The 23,783-nt window shown below is 39.4% G+C and overlaps 1 protein-coding gene and 1 long non-coding RNA gene across 2 annotated transcripts in view; one reads left to right on the top strand and one right to left on the bottom strand.

Annotated features, from left to right (window-relative positions):
- Positions 1-2,040: 2,040 nt before the first annotated feature.
- LOC130829153 (uncharacterized) lies at positions 2,041-16,536 on the bottom strand. The gene is made up of 3 exons (XR_009047464.1): positions 16,410-16,536; positions 13,686-13,819; positions 2,041-9,677 (listed from the first exon to the last, which is right to left on the bottom strand). It is a non-coding gene; the product is annotated as an uncharacterized LOC130829153 (long non-coding RNA).
- A 78-nt stretch (positions 16,537-16,614) lies between these two features.
- CWF19L2 (CWF19 like cell cycle control factor 2) overlaps positions 16,615-23,783 on the top strand; it is a 146,564-nt gene continuing 139,395 nt past the window's right edge. Inside the window, exons 1-3 of the mRNA XM_057748615.1 lie at positions 16,615-16,775; positions 18,343-18,453; positions 19,272-19,388. Of these exons, the coding sequence (XP_057604598.1) occupies positions 16,683-16,775; positions 18,343-18,453; positions 19,272-19,388 (321 nt within the window). The 5' untranslated portion in view covers positions 16,615-16,682. The remainder of the gene's footprint in view (positions 16,776-18,342; positions 18,454-19,271; positions 19,389-23,783) is intronic.

The raw sequence follows: 23,783 nt of genomic DNA on the forward strand, positions 1-23,783 counted from the left end.
CCTGCTGACCTGCTCTGCCCTGCCCCACCCCCAGCAAATACCTTCCTACTACCTTAAAGTTTGACCTTGATAAAGTCATTGAAGGCATGTCTTTATGTCTTCTTAGTAACTTATCCTGAAGCTGAAAACCAAAATTTGATATACTCTCCCACACACAGTCACATGTACATTTCCAGAAAATGCAAAGTAATCTGTATTGACAGAAAGCAGATCCAAGTTTTCCTGGATTGGGGAGAGTGGGAGCAAAGTTCTGGGGATGAGGGTATTGATGAAATAAAAATTCTTATTTTTAGGCAAGACAAAAAAAATTTAAAACATAAACTTTTTCTCTGCCCTTTGGCCTCCTCCCTCCCCATTAGTGTCCCTGTGCATCTGTGTTGTGTGTTAACCTGACCTCCCCAGTGGCAGAAATATCTGCTCAGCCACAAAAATCAATTTTTCTCTTTCTAGCAACAGCTATGTAGATCCTTAGAAGATAACATTCACTTCCTTATCCTGTAAGGGGTCACGATGACCCACTACTCTCCTTGTATGTGCAGACACCTTCGGTGGACTTTATGGACAATACCAATATGTCATTTCCCTTAAAGATAATGACTGGTGCAGAACAGATTGGTCAGACAACCTGGGGAGATACTGGAGTTCTTAGCTGAAATACTTACTTATGACCTTATTAATGTCACTAGCTATATTACTTGTATTCTGCCTATTTTACAAAACTATTGTTTCTTACATTACCAAAAGTGTGACTGAGCCTCTGCTAAAAATAATGATGACTAGGTCACTTAAAACAATTGACCAATCACATAGTTCTATAACATCAGTGATTATAATACTGTAACTCTAGATATGGGAAGAAACCACAAGAGGCAATCACTTCCAGGACCATAACAGATTAGCAGGACAGCTGGCCCAGAGGCTTTGGGCTATTTTAATAGAGCTTAGTTCAGTAACAGCACATTGAGTGGCCCATCAAGGAAATCCTCGCCTGATCTGGGAATGAGCATTCCTAGCACCAATGACTCGGTCATGAAATGCCTCCTAAACCTTGGTCAAAATTAAGACCAAAAGGGCGGGTGTTGTAACATAAAGATTGTTGCCCACCACCCAGTTCCATAAGAATTAAGTCATCAACCACCACAGTCACTGACTTACAGGACACCCTGAAAGGAATTCAAGGCAAAGATCAGGATAAAGCACTTTGTGCCCTGGAAAAACTGGCAGAACTGGCCCTCAGAGAGTTAGATATTTTCAGGAGAAAATTTTTATGAACCTGGGTTCTTGCCTCTTCCCACACTTAGAAAAGCACTAAAACCATTAAGGCATCTGTTCCTCCTGAATAGCAGTGACCTCCTACCAAGCTGCATGCTTGGTTGCACATATCCCTTTGTTAAAATCACATATATACTGCTCCCCACCCCCAACCTCTTCAGAACAGTCCCCAGAGCTCTCTGAAAAACTGTCTCCTGGGTTAGAATCCTCAGGTTAATGCAAATAAAATTTTCCATTGGCGCATTTCTTTCTTAAATTGACCACTGATTGGTTTTTCATCAACAGTATAATCATTATTTAGGTGGGGTACACATGTTTCAAAACCTATCAAACTGCACACTTTAAATGTGTGCATTTGTTGTATGTCAATTACACCTCGATAAAGATGTTAAAACATCCCAGAGTTTTAGGTAATAATGCATCATTGCCTGTTCAGCAGCTTAATGAGAAGCGGCATTTTGATCTCTCCTATTCTTGTGACTTAAATAGGAACCATGTTCACCCAGCTCCATCTTATTCTGACCTCTGCGGGGCTGCTTTTAGGGTTGCGTCCTGCACTTTGCCTCTCACCGGTTTGGTGAGCCTGCTCTCAACACAAACACACATGTTTGTTGCAGTGAGCATTGACATGAGTCTTGACTATCAGAGAATTCAACGACGCTGGTGGGCCAAGCAGGCAGGGATGGACATGCCAATCATCTTCCACAAGCAGAATAAGCTAAATGTGCAGATTTGAAGAAAATGCATTTAAAGCACATCCTGCAGTAAGAGCCATTTATTAAAATAAAATACCATGTGTACAAAGGCAGAATAAGAGAGAGAGTGTCGCAACTTTCCCAGACCATCAGGTTAAGCAAGACTTTCTCAGTGAAAGAGTAGCTGGTCAAATCAACAGTTGCTTAGTTGCTGAGCCTGGTGAAGCCTTTGTCCTGCTTCCCAGACACTGAAAAGTGACTCTCATAAATCCTCTTGAAAGTTTCCCATGGTTTGCTTTCAATAAGATTGAAAAAAAAGCTAATCGTATTGTCAGCTGATAGGTGACCAGACCTCTTGTGTAATATTTGGGTATGTAATTGGGAAGGAATTGAAAGAATGTGAAATTTTTGTAACAAAACTCCCACTCTTATCTGAAAAAGATAATATCAGTGCTAATATCTAAAAAATACAAACTAGGAATAGATCTAAGTATTGAATTTTTTCTCTTCCTGGAAATTAATCATGGTCATCCTTGAATACATATAAAAATAAAAGGGAAAAGTTATGTCCAAGCTCATTCTACTCGCCACACGACAGGCCAATGCATCGGAGATGAGGTGTTGAGGCAAAGAATACGACTTTATTCAGAAAGCCAGCAAACTGAGAAGATGGAAGACTAGTGTCTCCTCAAAAAACCATCTTATTGGGGTCTGGATGCTAGTTTGTTTTATAGAGCCAGAGAGGGAGGGGCTGTGGGGAAGTAAAGTTAAAGGGCCATCAGTCTTACAAAAGATCTTCGGGAATACCCAGCCTCAGTGAGGGGATATATTAATTTCAGCCATTCACACAGGTGGGCAGGGCAGATTGTCCACCGGTGGCCTGAACAGAGGCACTTGAGTTCAACATTCAGGCAGAGGGGCAGTGTTCCCGGAGGCAGGCCATCATGTATGATTACAGTAACAAAAGTCAAAGAAACAGATCTAACATGGGTTCCAATTTAGCTCCACGTGGTAACAGTTACATTCATTCTATTAAAAGATGTTTCAAATAAGCATTTATCTTTGTTTAGTAATTATTAAAATGGTTAATCATATATATACTGTTTTAATGAGTTAGAACTACTTATAACTGTAATAATAATTCTGAAAAAATTTAACCCTTAGAACTCTATGGTCATAGTAAATAAAACAAAAATTTAATTATTTATAAGCATAGATATGCTGGGTAATCAATGAGACTTTTAGGCATCAAAGTCCATTGCACTAGAATAACATTCTCTGAGTGATGTGGAATGAAAAGACAATTTCAAATAAACAAAGAACAAGAAGGTGGTCTGAGACGCTACATCCTGTGGGATTCCAAAAAAATCACATGTTGGGGACGGCAGATTACAGAGACAATAAGAGGGTGGTGTTGTCAGGGGCTGAGGGCATCCAACAGGCAGAGCACAGAGGATTTTTAGAGCAGAGAAATACTCTGTATGATACCATAATCGTGGATACATGACATTATGTATCCACATATATATATATACACATATACATCATATGTATATATATACATCAACCTACATATATGTTGATGTAAACACACACATATGTAAATTAATCCAACAATCAACAGCCATACATATGTCCTAATAATACACAGCCCAGCAGAAAACAGGGCCAGTCATGAACAGCATTTCACAGGAGAGAAAACTGAATGGGCAAAACAACAGTGGTGAGATGGTCCTGGACACGTGCCTTGTTCTACATGGCCTGAGGTCCCACACAGATTGCTCCCATGGACATTATGCCATGGAAGTGTGCTACTGCAGAGTGTGTATTGTGGAGGACAATGTCTGGAGATGAATTGGCTAAGACGATTCCTGTCAAACCACCTATTGTGAAAAGAAAAATAAAGCCTAAAGCTCATGATACAGTGGGAGGTCACATAACATTACCCCTGTGAAGAGTTGTTAATCAGCTAAATACTTTTACACCTGTAGGGACAGAAATAATTATGGTAGCTGATGCAAAGTATGCTCATGAGTCATCACCTATTCTACAGTAAACATATGATGGGCTCACAAGATAAATTCTAAAAAGCCAGTGGACATGACTCATACTATTTCCAAACAGCTGAAAGGCACTTTTTGTCCTAAATAGTATGTAATGATATGTGAGATTATAATAAACCCTGGTAGGCTATGAACACAGGCTTCAGAGTGACCAAAGAATCAAAATAGGTGGTATAGGATTGGGTCTCCTCCTGCAGGTCAGAGAAAGTAGTGTTTAGGTTTCTGTTAACAGTGTGGCAGTGCTGGTGCTCAGACTGAGAGTGATAATTACAGTAATATGGCTATAGTTGGGGCAGACCAAACAAATAATGGTGTTTGGTATTAGGATATGACTGCTGGTTTTATATTAAAGACTACAGTAATAAAAGTAATAGCACCAAGAATTGAAGAGACACCTGCTAAATGTAAAGAGAAAATGGTTAGGTCGGCTAGAGCTGAATATATGGTTCCACTGGTACCAGAACCAGCTTCTACTATTGGTGATTGGAGTAGGAGTAAGAATGATGGGGGAAATAGTCAGAAGTTTATATGATTTATTCAGGGAAATGTCTATAACAGGTGCCCCAGTTATTAGTGGGGCAAGTCAGTTTTCAAACCTTGCAATTATAATGGGTACAACCAGAAAGAAAGTTATTACAAGTGCAGGGACTGTTATGACTACATTACAGATTTCATCATCTCCAAGTAGCACTGCAGGTTAGCATAGCTCAGTGTGGATTAATGGACCTAAGGTGGTGCCTGCTACTCCAGCTCAAGCACCAAATAGTAAACATGAAATGCTGATATCTTTGTGATTTGTTGAAAATAATCAGCAGTTTAAGAATAGAGGTAAAATGACTGAACTAGTATTAGACTGTCAATCTAAAGACAGAGATTGAGCCCTCTTTTTGGCAAACCCGGTGGTGAATCAACAAATTGAATTTTAACTTCAGAGAAGCAGCTTCAATTCTGCTGGTGATTTTCCTGCCTTTTTTTTTTTTCTTTCTTGGAGGCAGGAGAAGTAGATTGAAGCCAGTCGACTAGAGGATTTACCTGTTAACTAAAATTTCCTGGGGTCAAAACTCATCAATCTCGTAATGATTTGGCTTAATTACAATGTTTGATTTGCATTCAATTGATGTAGGTTAGAGTCTTGCAATCCTTATTTTTAGGAATTAAGTAAGTTGTACTTGTTTAGGGTTTTGAAAGCTCTTGGTCTAAACTTACCTACATTTCTAGCCCAACACTGATAGAATGGGTGTTAAGGGTAATAATCGTGTGGTTATTATCATTAGTAATGGTAAGAAGGTTATTTGTTTTGTATGTTCAAATTATTTTATTTTTGTGTTGTTTATTGAAGGGAATATAGTTAGTCATGTGGAGTATGTTAGCTGTAAGTAGAAATATATGCTGAGTACTGCTATGATGGCTATTAGTGTTGGTAGAATGATGTTATCATTTTTATCTCTTGGATAATTATTCATTTGGGTAAAAACCCTGATAGTGGTGGGCGACCTCCTAATGATACTATAATGGTGAGGATAAGGACTGTGATAGGAGGTGTTTTATCTCATGTATGTGATGATGATCCTGTTGTAGTATATGATCTGGGCATAAATAGTAACAAGATAGTGTTGTTATAAATTAGCATGTTTAGGATTGTTATAATTGGAATGTACATTATAATAGCTGTTATTCATCCTCTATGGGGAGGCCATATTTTTTTCTAGGTGAGTATGGCTAAGTCTTCCTCAGCCTCCAGTTATGATTCATAGTATCACTATGATTAATAGTATGTTTAGGTTGATGGATGGTGACACGTATAAAACTGATGGGGTGTAATTTTGTCATGTTAATAGCCGCAGGCCCGCTGTTCATGGAATGCCTTGTGTTACTTCAGGCACTCAGAAGTGAAATGAGGAAAGTCCTACTTTTGTGACAAGGGCTATTGTTATGATGGTGGATGCTACTGGATTAAAGATTTTTGTAATTCATTGTCTTCCTTGACCAGAGTATATTAGATTAATGATAATAGCCATTATAAGCAGTATTGATATGGTGGATTGTTTCAGAAAATATTTGTTGGATGCTTCTATAGCTTATGGGTTCATGTTTTTTATTAGAATGGGGATACCATTAACCCATGTGAGCTTGTTACTACAGCTATGTTTCCTGAGATAACGGTCAGCAGAATGATAGTAAAAACAATAGAGTTTATTAGTACAGGAAGGATATACAACAATATTTTGTGAGTATGGGCCTGATAGCTTACTTAGCAGACCTTACTATATAGCATGTGGTGTAATGTGGTAGCATGGAGAACGTAAAATTCTTAGAAGTAAGTTCAGTTCCAAGAATAAGAGCATTTAAACCTCTATCATTTACTCTATCAAAGTAACTCTTTTGTTGGACATATTTCTTAAGTTTGTGGTGGGTTGCCTGGTTTGATAGCAGGTAGTGAAAATTCTCATATACATAGTGCTAAGGTTAGTAGTAAAATTTTTTTTATTAGAGATGTATAAGTTGATCATATCAAAATTGTGGGCAGGATGCTCAAATTCATAGAAAGGAGGTTGTTAGTTGTGTTTTAATGATAACTTTGGGTTTTTTTATATTTCTGGCACATAGGGATTGTCCTAAAATAGATTGTTGTGAAAATGTTTATTATAATGACATTGATATATTCTCTAGGAAGAACACAGCGAATGGGCCTGCTATATTTTCCACATTGAAGCCAAATACAGGTTTTGATTCTACTTCTGTTAAATCAAGTGGGGCTTCACTGGATTTCTGCTAGTACAGAGATAATCAAGTTCTGGTTAGGGGTCAGGAGAAAATTAGTCTTGGTACTCGTGTAATAATTATGGTTGAAAGTGTAAATAATCCATTTATCAGTAGGACTGAGAAGAGAATAATTGCTAACATTACCTCATATGAGATTGTCTGCACTACTGCCCATAGAGCTTCCACGAGTGAGTATTTTGAATCTGGAACTCATCCAGATCAGAGGATGGAATAAATGGCTAGGCTCGATATGGCTAATATAAATAGTGTGCCTACATTTGTATTAATTAGTGGATAAGATATGGGAAGAGGAATTCACGTTGTGAGAGCCAGGGTTAAGGCTAGCATTGGGGCAATAATATATAAATTGATGATATTGATGGTCATAGTGGTTGTTTAATAAATAATCTGAATGCCTCAGCAATGGGTTGTAATAATCCACAGGGGTTGATGATGTTTGGCCCTTTCTGGATTTGTACATAGCCTAGGATTTTCCATTCAGTTAATATAAGGAATGCTTTGGTGAGTTAAATGGGGTAATTTGTGAAAGGAATGTTGATTATAAACATATTCTTAGGAAGAGGACTTGAACCACTGCAGATAAAGGTTTGTTTTATCCAATTACAGGCTCTGCCACCATAACAAACCCTGTTCTACAGCAGGGTGTGTATAAATTAATTGAATGTAGATGATGTCATCATTTAGTTTGAAGATATTTTGTAAAGTAAGCTGTATTTCTCTTGTCCTTTCGTACTGGGAGAAATCTATAATAGACAGAAAGCGACCGGGATGACTATAGTCTGAACTCAGATCACGTGGGACTTTAACATTGAACAAACAGACCATTAACAGCAGTTATACCATTGAAATGTCCTGATCCAGCATCAAGGTCATAAACTGCATTGTTGATATAAACCCTAGAATACGATTACACTGTTATGCTTGGTAAAACTTGTTCCGTTGATCAGGGTTTTATAACAGCAGGTGATAAAGCATTTCGACTAGTTAGTCTAAACTTTAATCACTCAGAGGTGATTTTATTCTCTAAAGTCACCACAACCAAAATTGTTTTTTTTTCTTTTCTGCTCACTTTTTTTTTTTCTAATTTATTTATTGGCTGTGTTGGGTCTTCGTTGCTGCATGTAGGCTTTCTCTAGTTGCAACGAATGGGTGCTACTCTTCCTTGTGGTGCACAGGCTTCTCATTGTGGTGGCTTCTCTTGCTGTGGAGCACAGGCTCTAGGTGCACGGGCTTCAGTAGTTGTGGCAGGATGGCTTATAGTTGTGGCTTGCGGGCTCTAGAGTGCAGGCTCAGTAGCTGTGGCGCACAGGCTTTGTTGCTCTGCAGCATGTGGGATCTTCCTGGACCAGGGCTCAAACCTGTGTCCTCTGCATTGGCAGGCAGATTCTTAACCACTGTGTCACCAGGGAAATCCTTTTTTTTCATATAATTTTTTTTGTTTTTTGTTTCTTCATTATCTCTATTTTGATTCTGGCACTTTCCTTCTTCTAATTCCAGTCTAATTCTGCTTCTGTTTATTTCTTGCCTAGATTAGAATTTCACTTGCTTAACCTAGCAAGTTGGATTATTTTCTCAGACTATCTAAGGTAAGAGTTTGAGGTTGACAGTTGAAGGTATAGGGTCATAAACAAGAGATCTGGATGAATTTCCGATGTGTTTTCTGCAGGGATCTGTTGTATGGTTAGAAAGGGCCTTTCTCAGAGTTGTAGTGTGAGCTGACGAAGCCGATATTTTATTTTCATTTGAATGTTCCCACTTGATGCTGTTGCCCAATTGTAGGCCTTCTTCTCAAGCCTCTGTTTTGAGTGCATGTCAATCTGTGATCTCTCTTCCAAAGACAGGGGTGTAAGCCAATTTTGGAACCTCTTTGTTTCCCAGCCGCGGGTCTCTTGGTCGCTCTGGAGATTCTTTCTGGAGAGCAGTCAGAGGCATGGGCAGGAACGGGCATTGGTGGTTCAATGGTAGAATTCTCACCTCCCACGAGGGAGACCTGGGTTCGATTCCTGGACAATGCACTCCTTCCCAAGATCCTTTTCCGTCCCAGACTTTTCACTTCTTGGTTTTGCCTGCCGCACACACAAGTCCCATTGTGTCATGGTGCTGGGACTTTGCAGAGCCCTGGGGCTGTGAGGGAGTAGCATTTGGCAGTAACCACTTCACTGGCCAGTTTGTACCTTTCTACCTGCAAGTATCCTCCACCTGCTACTCATCCTCCTTCTCCTCCCCCACCTCCTCCCCTCCTTCTCCCTCCTCAGTTAACTTTTATTGGAGGATAGTTACTTTAAAAATTGTTAATTCATTAAAAGCTATGTTAAAGTTCACTCGTTTATTTTTTTCTGGATTAATTAGTTAATTGAAGCTTCATAGGGTCTTCTCATCTTCTATTATTCCCACCTCTTCACAGGTGGCTGGATTAAGCTTGCTAAATCTGTGACGGTGAGAGTAAGACAATCTCATGGGAGGTTAATCGACTTGCAGAATAGTGTGTGTGAAGAGAGTTTAGTAAGGCTTCTACAGAGTGAGGAACAAAGACTGAAAGAAGGTGACTCATGACTATCACATCTGTGGCCTGACACAGCACAGCTCACAGCTGTCTCTGTGATAGCCTGGAGGTGAGGGGGGAGGTCCCTGGTTATCGAATCTAGCTGCTGGCTATGATATCCTATTGGCCAGTAATAACCACCATGTTGCTGGGTTAGTACTCCTAATGCAGCCCCCTTGTTTTTGTGAACAAAGAAGAGGAAGGGTATGCCCAGGGCTGGTGCCTTGGCCAGAAGTTTTTCAAAGTCTCCATGGCTTCAGAATGTTCTGCGTTCCAGCAAAGAGGTTCAGGTTGGTCTTGTTTGAGTAGATTATACAGTGGCTGAGGAATTAAGGAAAAATTTGGAATCAAATTCCTACAGTAGCCTGCAAGTCCTAAAAATCCCCTTAACTGTCTTTTTGTCTTTGGGGCGGGGAAGGCTAGAATGCCTTTTGCTCTATCCAGATCAGTTAAAAGTCCTTCTTGGCTATGCTATGTCCTAAATATTTAACACTAGTCTTGCAGAATTGCAATTTTTCTTTGCACATTTTACATTTAAGGCTAGCTTCTGAAGTAAATACAAGTGTGGGTTGGAAAAGAATTTCCAGACACAAGCAGCGTAGGAAAGAGTAGGTTTATTGAAAACAAGGAACAGAGAGAGTGTGAAAGGCGCTGAAAAATCAGTGGGCCGACTTACTGGCAGACCAGGGAGAGCCAACCCTCTTGTGGGCTCGCAGCAAGCTTTTATAATCCCAAGACAAAGAAAATCCCTGCTAGGAGAATGGCATTTATTGATTGGTCAGTGTGCCATAAGGCAAAGGGTGTCGTTCGGTGATAGGCCAGGATCCTATACGTTGAATACCTTCCCCAATAAGGGGTCTTGTTATCAGCTAGCCTAAGTCAGGAAATACAGCCTACGTCAGGAAACACTGCCAAAGTTAGGAAACAAACGTGGCTAGGGGGTCAGACTAACTCTAGAATTGAGTTGCTAGGCCATAAATTAACTCCAAATTGTGACTCTGATATAGGGCTCCACAAAAAGGTGTCTTCCTGGCTGTTTATCAAAGAACTTGAACACAGCAGTAAATTGTCCACATATGGTAACAAAACTGACGTATGAGGGAAATCCAGGTCATCTAGATCGGCTTTTAATATCTGGTTGGAATAAGTGAGGCTTTTAGTATAGCCCTGTGGCATTACCATCCATGTATATTGCCATTCATTGCAAGTAAAGGCAAAAAGATACTGATCATCAGGATGTACAGGAATACTAAAAAATGCACTACAGAGATCTATCACAGAAAGGAAGTCACTGAACTTAGGAATACAGGACAGTAAGGTATGGGGGTTCAGCACTACAGAATGTTGAGGGACAATAACAACGTTGATAATAATAGCATTAATAGAATTGATAGTCCTGTGTAAATCTCCAATCCTTACCCTAACTGGCAAAATAGGAGTGGTACAGAGCTGGCAAGGCACAATAAGCCCTTTCTCAATGTAAGCTGATAATTAAGGTTTTATTCCTTCTATGGCCTCCTGCCTTAATGGATATTGATGAATATTGGGCAGGGGCTTATCCTTATCTACAGTAATTTTGATGGGGGACGTAGCATATTATCCTTCCAATGTCAGTAGAATGACGTGCCCATAGTTCTTTAGGTACTAAGCCTAGCGATTTGTCTTGTTCAGCGTCATCCTCATCTTGAGTCATTAACATTATATGATGAAGGAAGTCTGATTGATCCGTTAGATCTAGAAACGTTTCTCCCTTAGGAGTAAAGGAAATACGGGCTTCATAATCTTCTAATAGGTCTCCACCTAATAGGTGAACAGGAGCACTTTCTATTAGAGGAAAGGAGTGTCTTCCTTTAAGTTCCCCTAAGTAGAATTTTAAAGGTAATGATTTAAGAGACTTAATAGGCTCATTAGAAACCCCTACCATCTGTACCGAGGTATTAGTCCGAGGGAGAGAGCCTTTAATTTGGTAGGGTTCAAAACTGAAAAGGTGGCCCCTGTATCTATTAGGGCTTTCATTGTTTCTCGTTGTGTAATCATTTCTACTTCTCCCAGGGTGTTAGAGAGGCGAAGGGGAAAGACTTCCCATGTTCCCTTGGAGCAGCCCTATTCTTGTTTAACTCAAAATTCTGGTCTAAAATCCAGTTCTCCTTCTAGGCTTCTCCTTTTTTTCTTTTTTCTTTTGTATTTGTAGGCTTCTCCTTCTTAATTTACAATTCATTTTCTGATGTCCTAGTTTTCTGCATTAAAAGCAAAGGTTTTGTTTCGCTCTCAGTTGAGAATTAAATGGGGTTGGTTGACCTTTGACTGATGTTGAGTACTTCATTGGCGCAGTTGAAGGTTCATGATTTTTGTAGACGTGAACCATTTTCTTTCTTTCTAATGGTTTTGAAAAGTTGGTCAGCCAGTGTAACAAGGGCATTTGTATGCAATGCAGACCAACCTAGATTGTGTCTTTTGACCAGAGTAGCCAAATCCTGATCTAAGCCTTCTAAAAAGGTGGAATTAAGCAAGGGATCATTTTGGCAGTTAGAGAATGACTCAGGTGTCAAGCCAGAATATTGTCAAATTTTTTTCCAAATCTTTCATAATAGTCTGAAATTAATTCATCCAGGTTTTGCTTGCAATGTTGAATCTTTGTCCAGCCTACAGTTTTTGGAAAAAGCTCTGGGATGCATTCAAATAATTCTGAGTTAATTCCTTGCATTCAGTGTGAACCTCTGGACTATGTGATTCAAAAATCCATTAAGGGGCATTTCCATTCTGGGTTCTCTATCCATTCCCTTGCTTTGCTTTCAGAAACTAATAGCTGTATTAAATGATATTGATCTGAAAACCCACTCTTATATGTCTGGATAGTTAGTTTAAATTCCTTAGCAAATCCCAATGGATCCTGACTTGGATCAGGAAATTCCTTAGCTAAGGCTCTAAGTTCTGTTCAGGTCCAGGGTGTGTATGTAAGCACCAAGGACAGTTCATCTCTCCCTGTAATAGGTTTCTCCTTAAAAGGAGCCATAATCACTTCTGATTTTTTATCTCTTTACTGCGGAGAGGGGAGCAGCAGGAGGAGGAAGAGTTGGAAGAGAAAAAGAGATAGCATCAGGGCCAGGCAATTCAGATAGAAGAGGATATGTGGGAGGCGCAGAGGGAGAGAGAGAATCAGTGCCTTTTTAGTTCTGACATAGTCTTAAGCAATTTTTTGTTCATTTCCTGCAGTTACTCTATCATTTCCTCTTTTAGAAGCTTCTAAATACCAAAGTACGCATTCCATACAGTCTGTTTGATTTTATGGCCTGCTTATTCTAACTGTGCACACAAAAATCTCAGTTTTGGAATATCAAAAGAACCCCAATTTGGCCGTTTTAGGTTGAGATCTCCTTTAGTATAATTTCCTCAATTTACTAGGTACTTGTAAGGATGAGCTCTGTATGTATTGTACATGAATCTGGCTGGGGTGCTAGTTAGAAGTTGTTTTTCTGACAGCCCTTGTTTCTGTGTTTGAGAGATTCTATTTACCATTTTAAGTTGAATTTGTCAGGGATAAAATTTACTAGTGAAATTGTGTGGTGGGCCAGCGTGCTGCTTGAGAGCTTAACTCCTCCAGGCATCACTCCAGAGTCATTTCAGCCCTCTTACATGTCTTGATTTCTTCCATTGGCAGTCTAAGACCACCATGGGTTCTTGGATCGCTGAATGGCCAATTCTTATTTGCAACCCCCGGTGAGCAAATGCTTTAATTAATGAGTAGGTTTCCCTATGGGACTCCTGCACTGTATGAGGACTCTGCCTCCACCACTCCTGTAAATTTCTGAGTTGCTGGAGAAAGCTGTTACCAGTTGGGAGGAGTCTTGTATCTTTTCTTTGAAGCAAGGCTCTCATGTAATATCTTCACTTTTATTTGGACAAATTCTATTAAGGCAGCTGAACTGAGGAAAAGCATCAGATCAGCCTCTTACCTAACCACTCAGCCAAGACCACTCAGTCTCCTACAACTGAGCAAATCCTGGTATCTTTCAACCACCCTCTCCCCCTCCCCTCAGTATCTTTCAACCTGGTGAGTTTTCCTCCATATCTTTCAACTGAGTCCCACCCAGTATCTTTTACCTAGGTGGATATTTCCCTGGTATTTTTCAACCTGGGCCTCTCCCCAGTATCTTTCAACTGAGCCCCACCCAGTATCTTTCACCTAGGTGGTTATTTCCCTGGTATCTTTCAACCTGGGCCTCTCCCCAGTATCCTTCAACTGGGAGGAGGCAGGTACCTGCTATACCACCAAATAAAACTCAGGATCATCAACCAATATGGGATATCTGAGAACCAGGAGAGACTTACCCAAATTCCTCTGGACTCCAAGGAGGTGGATGGGCTCAAGGGGCCTCTGCTGGTACCAAGGCTCCGGTTCCTTGTAGAGTTCAGGTGAAGGAGAGAAGTCCACTTGTTGCCGCAATAATGGCTACTCTGTGCACCTAGGCCAAACAGAAATATGGAAACAGAGATTTTGAAGGAAGAGAGAGATGGCTTTATTTTTCTGCCAGGCAGAAGGCAAGACACAGCAGGCTAGCGCCTCAAGAACTGTGCCCCCTCCTCCTTGGGAATCAGGGAAGATTTTATACATGGGGTTTGCAGTCCAGGGTATATGATAAAGATCAAAGCAGTGAAGGTCTTGCATTCTTTTTTTTTTTCCCTTTATTTCAAAACAGTCATAGCTGGCATCAGGCCACCCAGTAACTGGGGTCTGGCAGTCTGGCAATTGCATCCATTTGCTTCTGGTTTATAAGCTGGTGGCCTTCTTTCTGAAATGCAAAAACTACAGAGGTTGATTTGTTACAAGGGGTGTATAGAATGTAAGTGCCCTGAAGTAATGAGGTTAGGGAGTGAGAGGCAGGATGTAACTCACACAGAGTTAGGGGTGATAGGTGTCCAATGTAATTTACATAGAGTCAGGGAGTGAGGTTAGCTTTGTGAAGTACAAATCTAGTTACAGACAGTAAAGATTAGTGACAGTTAAAATAAAACAAGGAGTGATTAACTCTTTCAGGCCAGGTTATGTTTCTTCTCTAGCCTGTTCACTGTTCCCTTTATTTTCCTGGTTACCCAGAGAGGAAAACAAAACAAAACAGAACAAAACAAAACCTCATTCCTATTTTTGTTGCCACACACTCTGGATCCCTTCTTTTGTGGTCGCCATTACTGTAGACTTAAAAAAAAACTGCACAACGTGAGAGTTGGCAGTTAACTTTTATTTGGGGCAAAATGAGGACTGCAGCCCAGGAGACAGCACCTCAGCTCTGAGAAACTGCTCCAAAGAGGTATGGGGGAAGGTCAGGATACATATATTTTGGTGAAGGGGAAAAACATGCAATCAAACACATATTTTTCTTTATAGAAGGTTTCTGTAGTCTTGTGAAGGTTACTGCTAGTCATGAGGAGCAAACGTCACCATGAAGGATTTTAGTGTTTTTCTAGATACGAGGAGATACGAGAATTGGGCTCATAAAATCAGCTCCTGAAAATATCTATCTAAATACATGTTCTGCCAGTTTTTCCCAGAGCACAGAGTGCTCTCCACCCTGAACACCTTTCAGGGGGTGTTGGAAGTTAGCAACTGCAGCAGTGCCTGATTTACCTCGTAGAGGTAGATGGCAAGTGCCAATGGCAACTGCCAACTGTAGTTGACAATGGTGACGACTGCTCCTCGTGACTAGCAGAAACCTTCTGCAAAAAAATGTGTGCTCAATTGCACGTACTCCCCCTTCACTAAAATCACATATATACAGACCATCCCCCCTACCTCTTTGGAGCAGTTTCCCAAAGTTATCTGAAATGATGTCTCCTGGGATGCAGTCCTCATTTTGCCCCAAATAAAACTTAATTTGCAACTCTCACATTGTGCACTTTTTTTTAAGTCAACAGAGATGAAGAAGAAACGCCTGGGAAAGCTTCTTGCAAACAAAAATTCAGTTTTATGAAACTTGAAAAGAAAGCATATTTACTGATAAATGGAATATTGCCAGCCATATCAGTAAATAAAAAAGTCAACCATCAGCGATTGCAGGTTACAGCCACAGCCTATGGTGAGCTGCTGAACCCTGAGGGAGCTCAGGAAGGAAAAGATTACCTGCCACCTAGCAGCCATCAGACTACAGCCATTCCCCAGGGTGAGCCCTGAGGAAACAGGACATGCAAACACAAGATACTGGCCCCAGACAGCTGAGGTGCATATCAAAAGAATGATTTCTGTTAGCCCAGACTCTTGCATCTTCTCATACATAGAAAAGTGCTAAATTCCTTAATTTGACAGATCTGGTGTTCTTTAATTAATAATCTTTTGATGGTTAGACTACCTTGCCCTTTGTTGCAAAACTCCTATATATCCTGGCTCCGCCCCTTGCCTCCTAAGAGCAGTTCTATTCGGATTACTTGAGATGCTGCATCTGGGCTTGAAGTCCTAAAAATTCCCGCTGAATAAAACATAACTCTCAACTTTCAGGTTGTGAATAATTTTTTAGTCCACATACCTCAATCTGGTTTTAACTACTTTTAATGTTTTAAAAGTATCTAGTTTGTCATTATTCTCCAACCTTCTTTATCTTTGTAATCATAAATAAACTCAGTGTTTTATAGTCTCAAAGCACTTGATTAATACTTTAGAATTTCTTATTCTTCATGAAACAGTTTTATGTTTGGGAGACAGAAACATAAAACAACAACAAATCACACAAATAAACAGGTAATTGCATACCGTAATGAAAAATGCTTAGGTAACTAAGTCTGAACAAATAATACGAGGTCAGAAAAAAAGGTTACACTTTAAGCACGCATAAATTATGAAATGCAATGGAAAATTCACATGATTTTTTCATATACTGTACTTAAAAAAGCCCACCAAAGCAAAACACTGACTTTTCAAAGTAATTTTGCCTTTCTAGCAAGCCTTCCTTCCATTCCTCGAGCGCAGGGAAACCTCTTTGGTGGAAATCTTTGAGAGGTGCGGATTTAACCTCCTTGAGCGTCTAATTTACTGCGGGGATTTTAAGAGGAGATAGCTGAGCATACCGTCAGTACCGTGCAAAGCGCGTAACAAAAATACAGACACTAGTCCTGCTCCGGGCAATCCCAACAAACGAAGGAGGACGACTCCTCGGTTTAACCGTCTTGTCTCCTCTAAACATAGAGATTAGACAAGTCACCGGAATAGGGACAGTCAGATCTGCGCATGCTCTGTTGGTGGAGCCGCGCCCCTCCTCCTCCTAGTCGGAAGTCCTGGTTTGTTTATTAAATTACGACAGTCGTAAACTGAGGCTTTCTAGCTTTACGACGAAAACAACTATGGCGGCTGCGACTGGTGGGTTTGAAAGTAAGAGGAGCATCGAAGAGCGTGAAGAACAGACCCGGATTGCCAGGACCGAGGTATTGCGACAGGTACCTCAGTTTTGGGGCCTTGGGAACTATTTAGAATTGAGAGAGTGGAGGCTTTCTGGGAGCCACGCCTCTGGTTCTTCTGCCTCTGCCTCCCCGCACCCTTTCTTCTTTCACTCCCTCAGTATCTCACCTTATCTGGTTGTGTGTGGGTTGATGTCTCCCTTTTGGATGCCAGCAAACTCTTGGATATCTTCTGCCTCCCAGATGCTCTGGCAGGCTCCAGTTGCTCATATTCTTTTCAGGAAGACTTGTTTCTTTTCTCTGAATTTCCTTATCTTTTATATCATCCATTCTTGACATTTCTACCATCTGATCACCTGGGCTGCGCACTTTTGAGGGACTCCACCAGTTATAACGACTCGCTCTGCGTGTTTTACAGCCTCAGTCCTCGCTCTTGCTATATCCAAAATGAAATTTTCCGTTTTCAGGAACACATGTAAGGCGCATTAGAGTAAACCATTTTATTCTCTTTTTAAAGTATTTATATCAGTTATCGGCTTATTGTAAACCCTTAGTGATCCAAACAAGGATTGAGACAGGAGGGCCAGAGAATTTAGCCCCTCGAAAAAGGTTGAGAAGCATTGTTTTTCTCATTAAGATTGAGATGCGTAGAGATAACATAAAGAATGGAGGAAGTAAACTGTACTATTGAATTAGCTGACAAGATGTAAGAAGTGTGGCAATGAAGGGGAAAAGTTGTAGCTGGAGAACAATGTAAGGTTGAAACAAGTGATGGTTTTTGTTTTATTTAAGCTGGAACAGTTTAAAACGCGTTTAAATGCAAATGAGAAGGAGCCGGTATAGGAGACAGGGATAAGGAATCATGACTACAGTCAGATTTTACAGGGGAAGAGAGGGCAATATGTCTTAAGGGAAAGGTTGGTATTGTTCCCTGATTTCAGCATATGTAATATATGTGTATAATAAATATCCTTCATCCGTGATATTTCAGGCAGTTTTTGGAGAGATTAGAGTTTGTAAGCTGTGATAAATCGTGTAGTAGAGCTGTGTACAGTTTTGAAAAGGACCAACCCCAGCTTTGAAATTTAGGGAGAGAATGAAAGGCAGGAACAACTTCCTAGGAACATCTTACTTTGACTGTTGTTGAAAGATGAATAAAAATTAGCAATATGATCATTTGTTTTTAGAAAGGCGATTCTTCCTGAAACATTTTGGGATTGTGGGTAGAGGGGTATGGGCATTTCATATGGAAGGTGTGGAGGTCAGTCTCCTCACAGTTACAAAAGTATCAGGTGGTATCAGTGGGATAGTGAAGGAAAAAGAGACTCAAGTCATATTTAAGGTAGGGAGCTTTAGGGAGAGGGAAGGGTCTACAATAGGTCCCAGGATTCTGTCCTTGATTGGTGGCTCATTTCAGTAGAGATTGGTAAATCGTAATGCAATTGGTAATGTGGAAGGAGAGTTGTTTGTTTCTTAAATCTTTCTTACACTTTGGTAGAAGCAAATTCCTGGTGAGCCTTACATGAAAGTGGGAGAAGTTTTTGTTTTGCTTTTCTGTGAAAAGCAGGTGGATTAATTGTTAACTTTTTTTTCTTCACTGTTTTAGGCTAAAGCCAATTTTGAAAAGGAAGCGAGGTGTAAAGAACTGAAACGACTTCGAGGTGAGGAAACATGGATGCTACCTGATGTGAATAAGCGAGTTGAACAAATCTCACAGGTGAATACTAACAGGTTTACTTGATGTAAGCTTATCTGTCCTTTTTTCTTTTTTTTTTTTTGCACTTATTCAATTTAATATTGGAGGAGCAACTTTATAGACTATTTTTACAAGTTACAGAATGAGTGTCACTTTGGTATTACTGAATATTTTATCTCTCTGGCCAAAGTAGTGTGTTTTAATATTTTGGACATTATGACATTGGAAAGATTTTGAGTTGGCTGGTAGAAAGCTTAACTTCAAATTTCTAGCCCACTTGTGGCAGGCTTATGGATATAAAAAGTTATGCATTTCAAGTGTAATGTCATGCTTTTGTTTCTTTTTCTTTTGTTTTAAGGGGAGTTGTCTCAATCCTTGTTTTCTTTTCCCACAGTTATGCTATTTTGTTATATTTTATGTGGCTAGTAAAATTCTCTTTAAACTATATCAGTTTATATATTCTATAAATATATATAATGTTATAAGTTCTTTTGGACCCGTTGAAGAAGATATACATACACACATGTATGTTTGTGCACATATGTGTTTATTTGACATATACGTGTTTATTTGACTTTCTGTCAATGTATCTACAAATAAATTAAAATATTCCTCATATTTTTCTAAGAAATTTTAGCTATATGATTTATTGGTAGTGCATATATTACAGAAGTGTGTTACAGTTTCTTAGAAGAAGTGATTTATTTAGTCATATTCCTTGTCTCCTTTCATGAAAGATTTAAAGTTTTTTGGAACATAGATCTTTCTTTTCCTCAAAGTACTTCCTTTTAAAGTAAGCTAAAACTAAATCCTTACCTATTTGAAATGATTATTTATAGGAACACTCTGTGAAGAAAAAGAAAAAAGACAAGCATTCAAAGAAAGTAAAAAAAGAGAAGAAAAAAAAGAGCAAGAAGCAAAAGTGTGAAAAAAACGAGTCAACTGACAGTTCATCAGTAAGTATATACTAGAACTAACCAAAGCAGCTACTTGAAAAAATTGTATTTAAAGGAAAAACATGTGGGAACCTAAAATGTATATGAGAATTTAGATAATATTACTAGTTAGGATATGAAAATGTCTGGGAGACATCTACTTGGAGATGTCCAGGAAATGGTAGAAATATGGATCTTAGGTTATAGATAAAGGTAAGAGGATGAACATATGGTTTGAGAATCATTGCTCATTGAAGCCATTAGAATGGCTGAATTGCCTAGGGAAACTGAAAAGAAAGAAGAATACCAATACTGAGGAGCCAGACAGGAAGTAAAAGGTATTAAGTAGAAGTTTTGAGTTGGCCGAAAAGTTTGGGTTTTTCTGTAAAATGTAACAGAAAAACCTGAACGAATTTTTGGGCCAATCCAATAGTTGGAATATTAGAAGGAGAAGCAGGAAAGAGTAGTACTGTAAAATAAGGGAAAAGAGTGCCAAGACATTTCAGAGTCTGTTACCTGTGTTTGCTTTTCATAGAAATTAACATTTAAGTCTTTAAAATAGGTTGTTTTTAAGTATTTATCTTTGAGATAAAAAGGAAGAGAATGCTGGGTCTGCTGTGTCTGTAGCCAGGTCTGAGGTGAGAGGATTCACAGAGGAAAGGAAAGCAGGCCAAACCCTTGTGCTTATTTTCAGGAAGAGGAAGGTATGTTGTGCTTAATGAGTGATGAGGTAGAGATGTTTAGGGATAATTGGACTCCTAGGTACGATCTTCAGAGGGTTATACTCTCAGTTGAATCATCATATTTCACAGTCTGGCCCTCTTGTAGTCTCAGAAATTAAATTTTTGGCAGTGTACCCTGAGATGATAATTGGCTCATGAAAGCCTGTCTTATATGAGAATGCAGTGTCTTAATTCATAGTGAGAAATACAGCTAGATAGTTTTATCGAGTATCTAGCATATTTTGTAAGGTAGGAGTATTATATGGAAAAAGATTTCTGGGGGGGATATAACTGGGCAAAGGGAGTTAGAAAATCTTAAAGTGAAAAGAAGGTAGAGGCAGTATTTCCACAACTGTGGGTTTGAGTTGCTGACCCCATTGAGAATCTGATAAAAGTGATCTTCAAAAAGAAATTTATATACAAAGTTGTGTATTTCAGTGGAGTTTGTGAAACTCTTAGGAGTTTACACAAGGATCACAGGTTAAGAATCCCCATCCTATGGGGATATATCTGCCAGGGTGACTAAACATTTATGTCATTTGATTAAGGGTACTTGCTTCCCTTTATTAGAGACACACTGTCCTCTTTGTTGCTCTTGTTGTTGTTTTCTGGAATATACATTAGTCTTTTTGTTGCAACATATAGCATGTACATTTATACATACCTATTAAGTTGTATAACATATACCTTAGAGAGAGTAGTTTGAATGGGGGCTCAGTGCCCACGTCACATTGAGGTTGACTGAAGAAGAAAAGAGAAACTTGTACTGACAGTGAAGGGGAGGAAAAACAGAACAATAGCTAGGGGCATCCAGTTGGTTGGGAGGTCTTTTGGAGAAAAGTTTTTTAGGGAGAGAAGGATAAATAGTATTGAGAAGAATTCTAAGTTTGGGTGCGCAAAATTCCAGGGGAAGGGGTAACCTTAGATGGGAAGTAGGATCACTTTCTCTTCTGAGCTAGCAGGGAAGTAGTAAAGTTGTATACAAATACAGTTAAATGAGGAGGTAGCAGATAAATAAGAAGGGGAACAGATTATTGATGGTGTTTCTGTTTGATGTTCTCTGTTTCCTTTGTGAAGTAGAAGGCAAAATCATCATCTGAGAAGACATCTTGAGAGTAGAAGTAGAATGGCAGGATTGAGGAAATAGTGTAGATTTGAAACAGCTTAGGTCATAAAAGAAGCAAATGAATTGCTGGGAACCATTGAGGGTCCATGTGAGGCTGGAAAGCGTGTCTTGAATGTCAAGGTCTCTTTATTTTTTTTTTCTTTTAACTTTTAAAATCAGCTTTACTGAAGTATAATTTACAAATAATAAAATAATCCTATATTGAGTGTACTGTTTAATGAATACATCTGTTTAAACCTGTCAGTTAAGATATAGAACATTTCCATTCCCCATAAAGTTCCTCATGGCTCTTTGCAATCAGTTCCTCCTCACCCTCCCTCCTCCTGTAGGTCTGCATTAGCACACTATAGATGAGTTTTCCCTGTTTTAGAATTTCATATAAATATTCTTATATGATTGACCCTTGAACAACATGGGTTTGGACTGCATAGGTCCTTTTATACATGAATCTTTTTCGAGAAATATGTACTATAGTACTGCATGATCTGCAGTTGGTTGGTTGAACCTGTGGATGTGGAACCATAGATATGGACTGCCAACTATAAAGTTACACGTGGATTTTCCACTGCGTGGAGGGTCAGTACCTCTAACCCCTACGTGTTCAAGGGTCTTCTGTAATATAATCTTTTTTGTGTTGGGCTTCTTTGGCTTGACATAATTTTTTTTTTATAAATTTATTTATTTATTTATTGGCTGCGTTGGGTCTTCGTTTCTGTGCACGGGCTTTCTCTAGTTGTGGTGAGTGGGGGCTACTCTTTGTTGCAGTGCGTGGGCTTCTCATTGCGTGGCTTCTCTTATTGCCAAGCATGGGCTGTAGGTGCTCGGGCATCAGTAGTTGTGGCACATGGGCTTAGTAGTTGTGGCTCCCGGGTTCTAGAGTGCAGGCTCAGTAGTTGTGACACACAAGCTTAGTTGCTCCATGGCATGTGGAATCTTCCCAGGGCTTGAACCCATGTCCTCTGCATTGGCAGGCGCATTCTTAACCACTGCGCCACCAGGGAAGTCCGAAGTAATGGTTTTTCAACTCAGGTAATGACATTTATCAGTATTTCCTTTTTATTTCTGTATTCTAGTGAATGACTATACCATAATTTGCTTGCTTATTTTATCTGTCAAAGTCATTTGGGGGGCTTCCTACGTGGTGCAGTGGTTGAGAATCCGCCTGCCAATGCAGGGGACATGGGTTCGATCCCTGCTGCAGGAAGATCCCACATGCCGCGGAGCAACTGGGCCCGTGCGCCACAGCTATTGAGCCTGCGCTTTAGAGCCCATGAGCCACAACTATTGAGCCCAAGTGCTGCAACTACTAAAGCCCACGCGCCTAGAGCCCGTGCTCCGCAACAAGAGAAGCCATGGCAATGAAAAGCCTGTGCACCACAGCGAAGAGTAGCCCCTACTCACCGCAACTAAAAAGAAAGCCAATAAAATAAATAAATAAATAAATAAAGTCATTTGGGTTGTTTTTTAGGTTGTGGCTAATATGAATAAAACTACTATGAATGTTTGTGTACAAGTCTTTTTGTGGACGTGTTTTTCTCTTGGAAAAACGTCATTGTTTTCCAAAGTGTTTGGACCATTTACACTCCTACCAGCAGTATATGAGTTCCAGTTATTCTACATCTTTGTGAGTGCTTGGCATTCTCAGTCTTTTTACTTTTTTGGCCATCCTACTTTGTGTGTAGTAATATTTCATGTGATATTTCCCTGAAGACCAATGATGTAGAGCATTACTTTAAGTCTTTATTGGCCATTCTGTTTTCTTTTATGAAGTCCAATTTATCAATTATTTTCTTTTATCATTAATTTTTCTTAGTTACTGCTTTTGATGTCCTAATTTTTGCACATCTCAAGGTTGTGAAGATTTTCTCCTGTGTTTTTTTTGAGAAGCTTTGTAGTTTTGGCTTTTTTATCAGTGATTCATTTTTTTTTTTTATTTTATTTTATTTTTTTTGGGGGTACACCAGGTTCAATCAACTGTTATCAGTGATTCATTTTGACTTAATTTTTGTTTATAGTATGTAGTAAGTGTGAGAGTCTAGTGTTTTCTGTATGGATTTCCACTTGTTCTAGCATCATTTGTTGAGAAAGCTAACCTTTGAATTAGGCTCCTTTGTTTTAAATACAATTGAGTATATATAGTTGTGGGTTAATGTCTAGGCTCTGTTCTATTCTTCTGACTTGCATGACTCTCCTTGGCCAGTAAATACACAGTCTTAATTACTGCAGTTTTAGGGTAAGTCTTGGAATAAGGTAGTATAAGTTCTGTGATTTTGTTCTTTTTGAAAATTGTTTTGCTACTGCAAGTTCTTTTCATTTCCAAAATACACTCTCAACAAAAGCATCTACTGATATTTTGATTGGAATTGTTTGGCATCAGTAGATCAGTTTTGGGAGAACTAGTATCTTAAAATAGAGAGTCTTCCAATCCATCATGCATGTGGTATCTCTCTCTATCTCTTTAAGTCTTCTTTAATTTCTCTCACAGTCTCCTAGAATTTTCAGTGTAGAGTTTTTTGTATTTTATTTTCTTGGGGGTGCTGTTGGAAATGGAATTAAAAAAATAAATTT

This window comes from Hippopotamus amphibius, chromosome 9 (genome assembly GCF_030028045.1).
Source record: "Hippopotamus amphibius kiboko isolate mHipAmp2 chromosome 9, mHipAmp2.hap2, whole genome shotgun sequence".
Taxonomy (NCBI): domain Eukaryota; kingdom Metazoa; phylum Chordata; class Mammalia; order Artiodactyla; family Hippopotamidae; genus Hippopotamus; species Hippopotamus amphibius.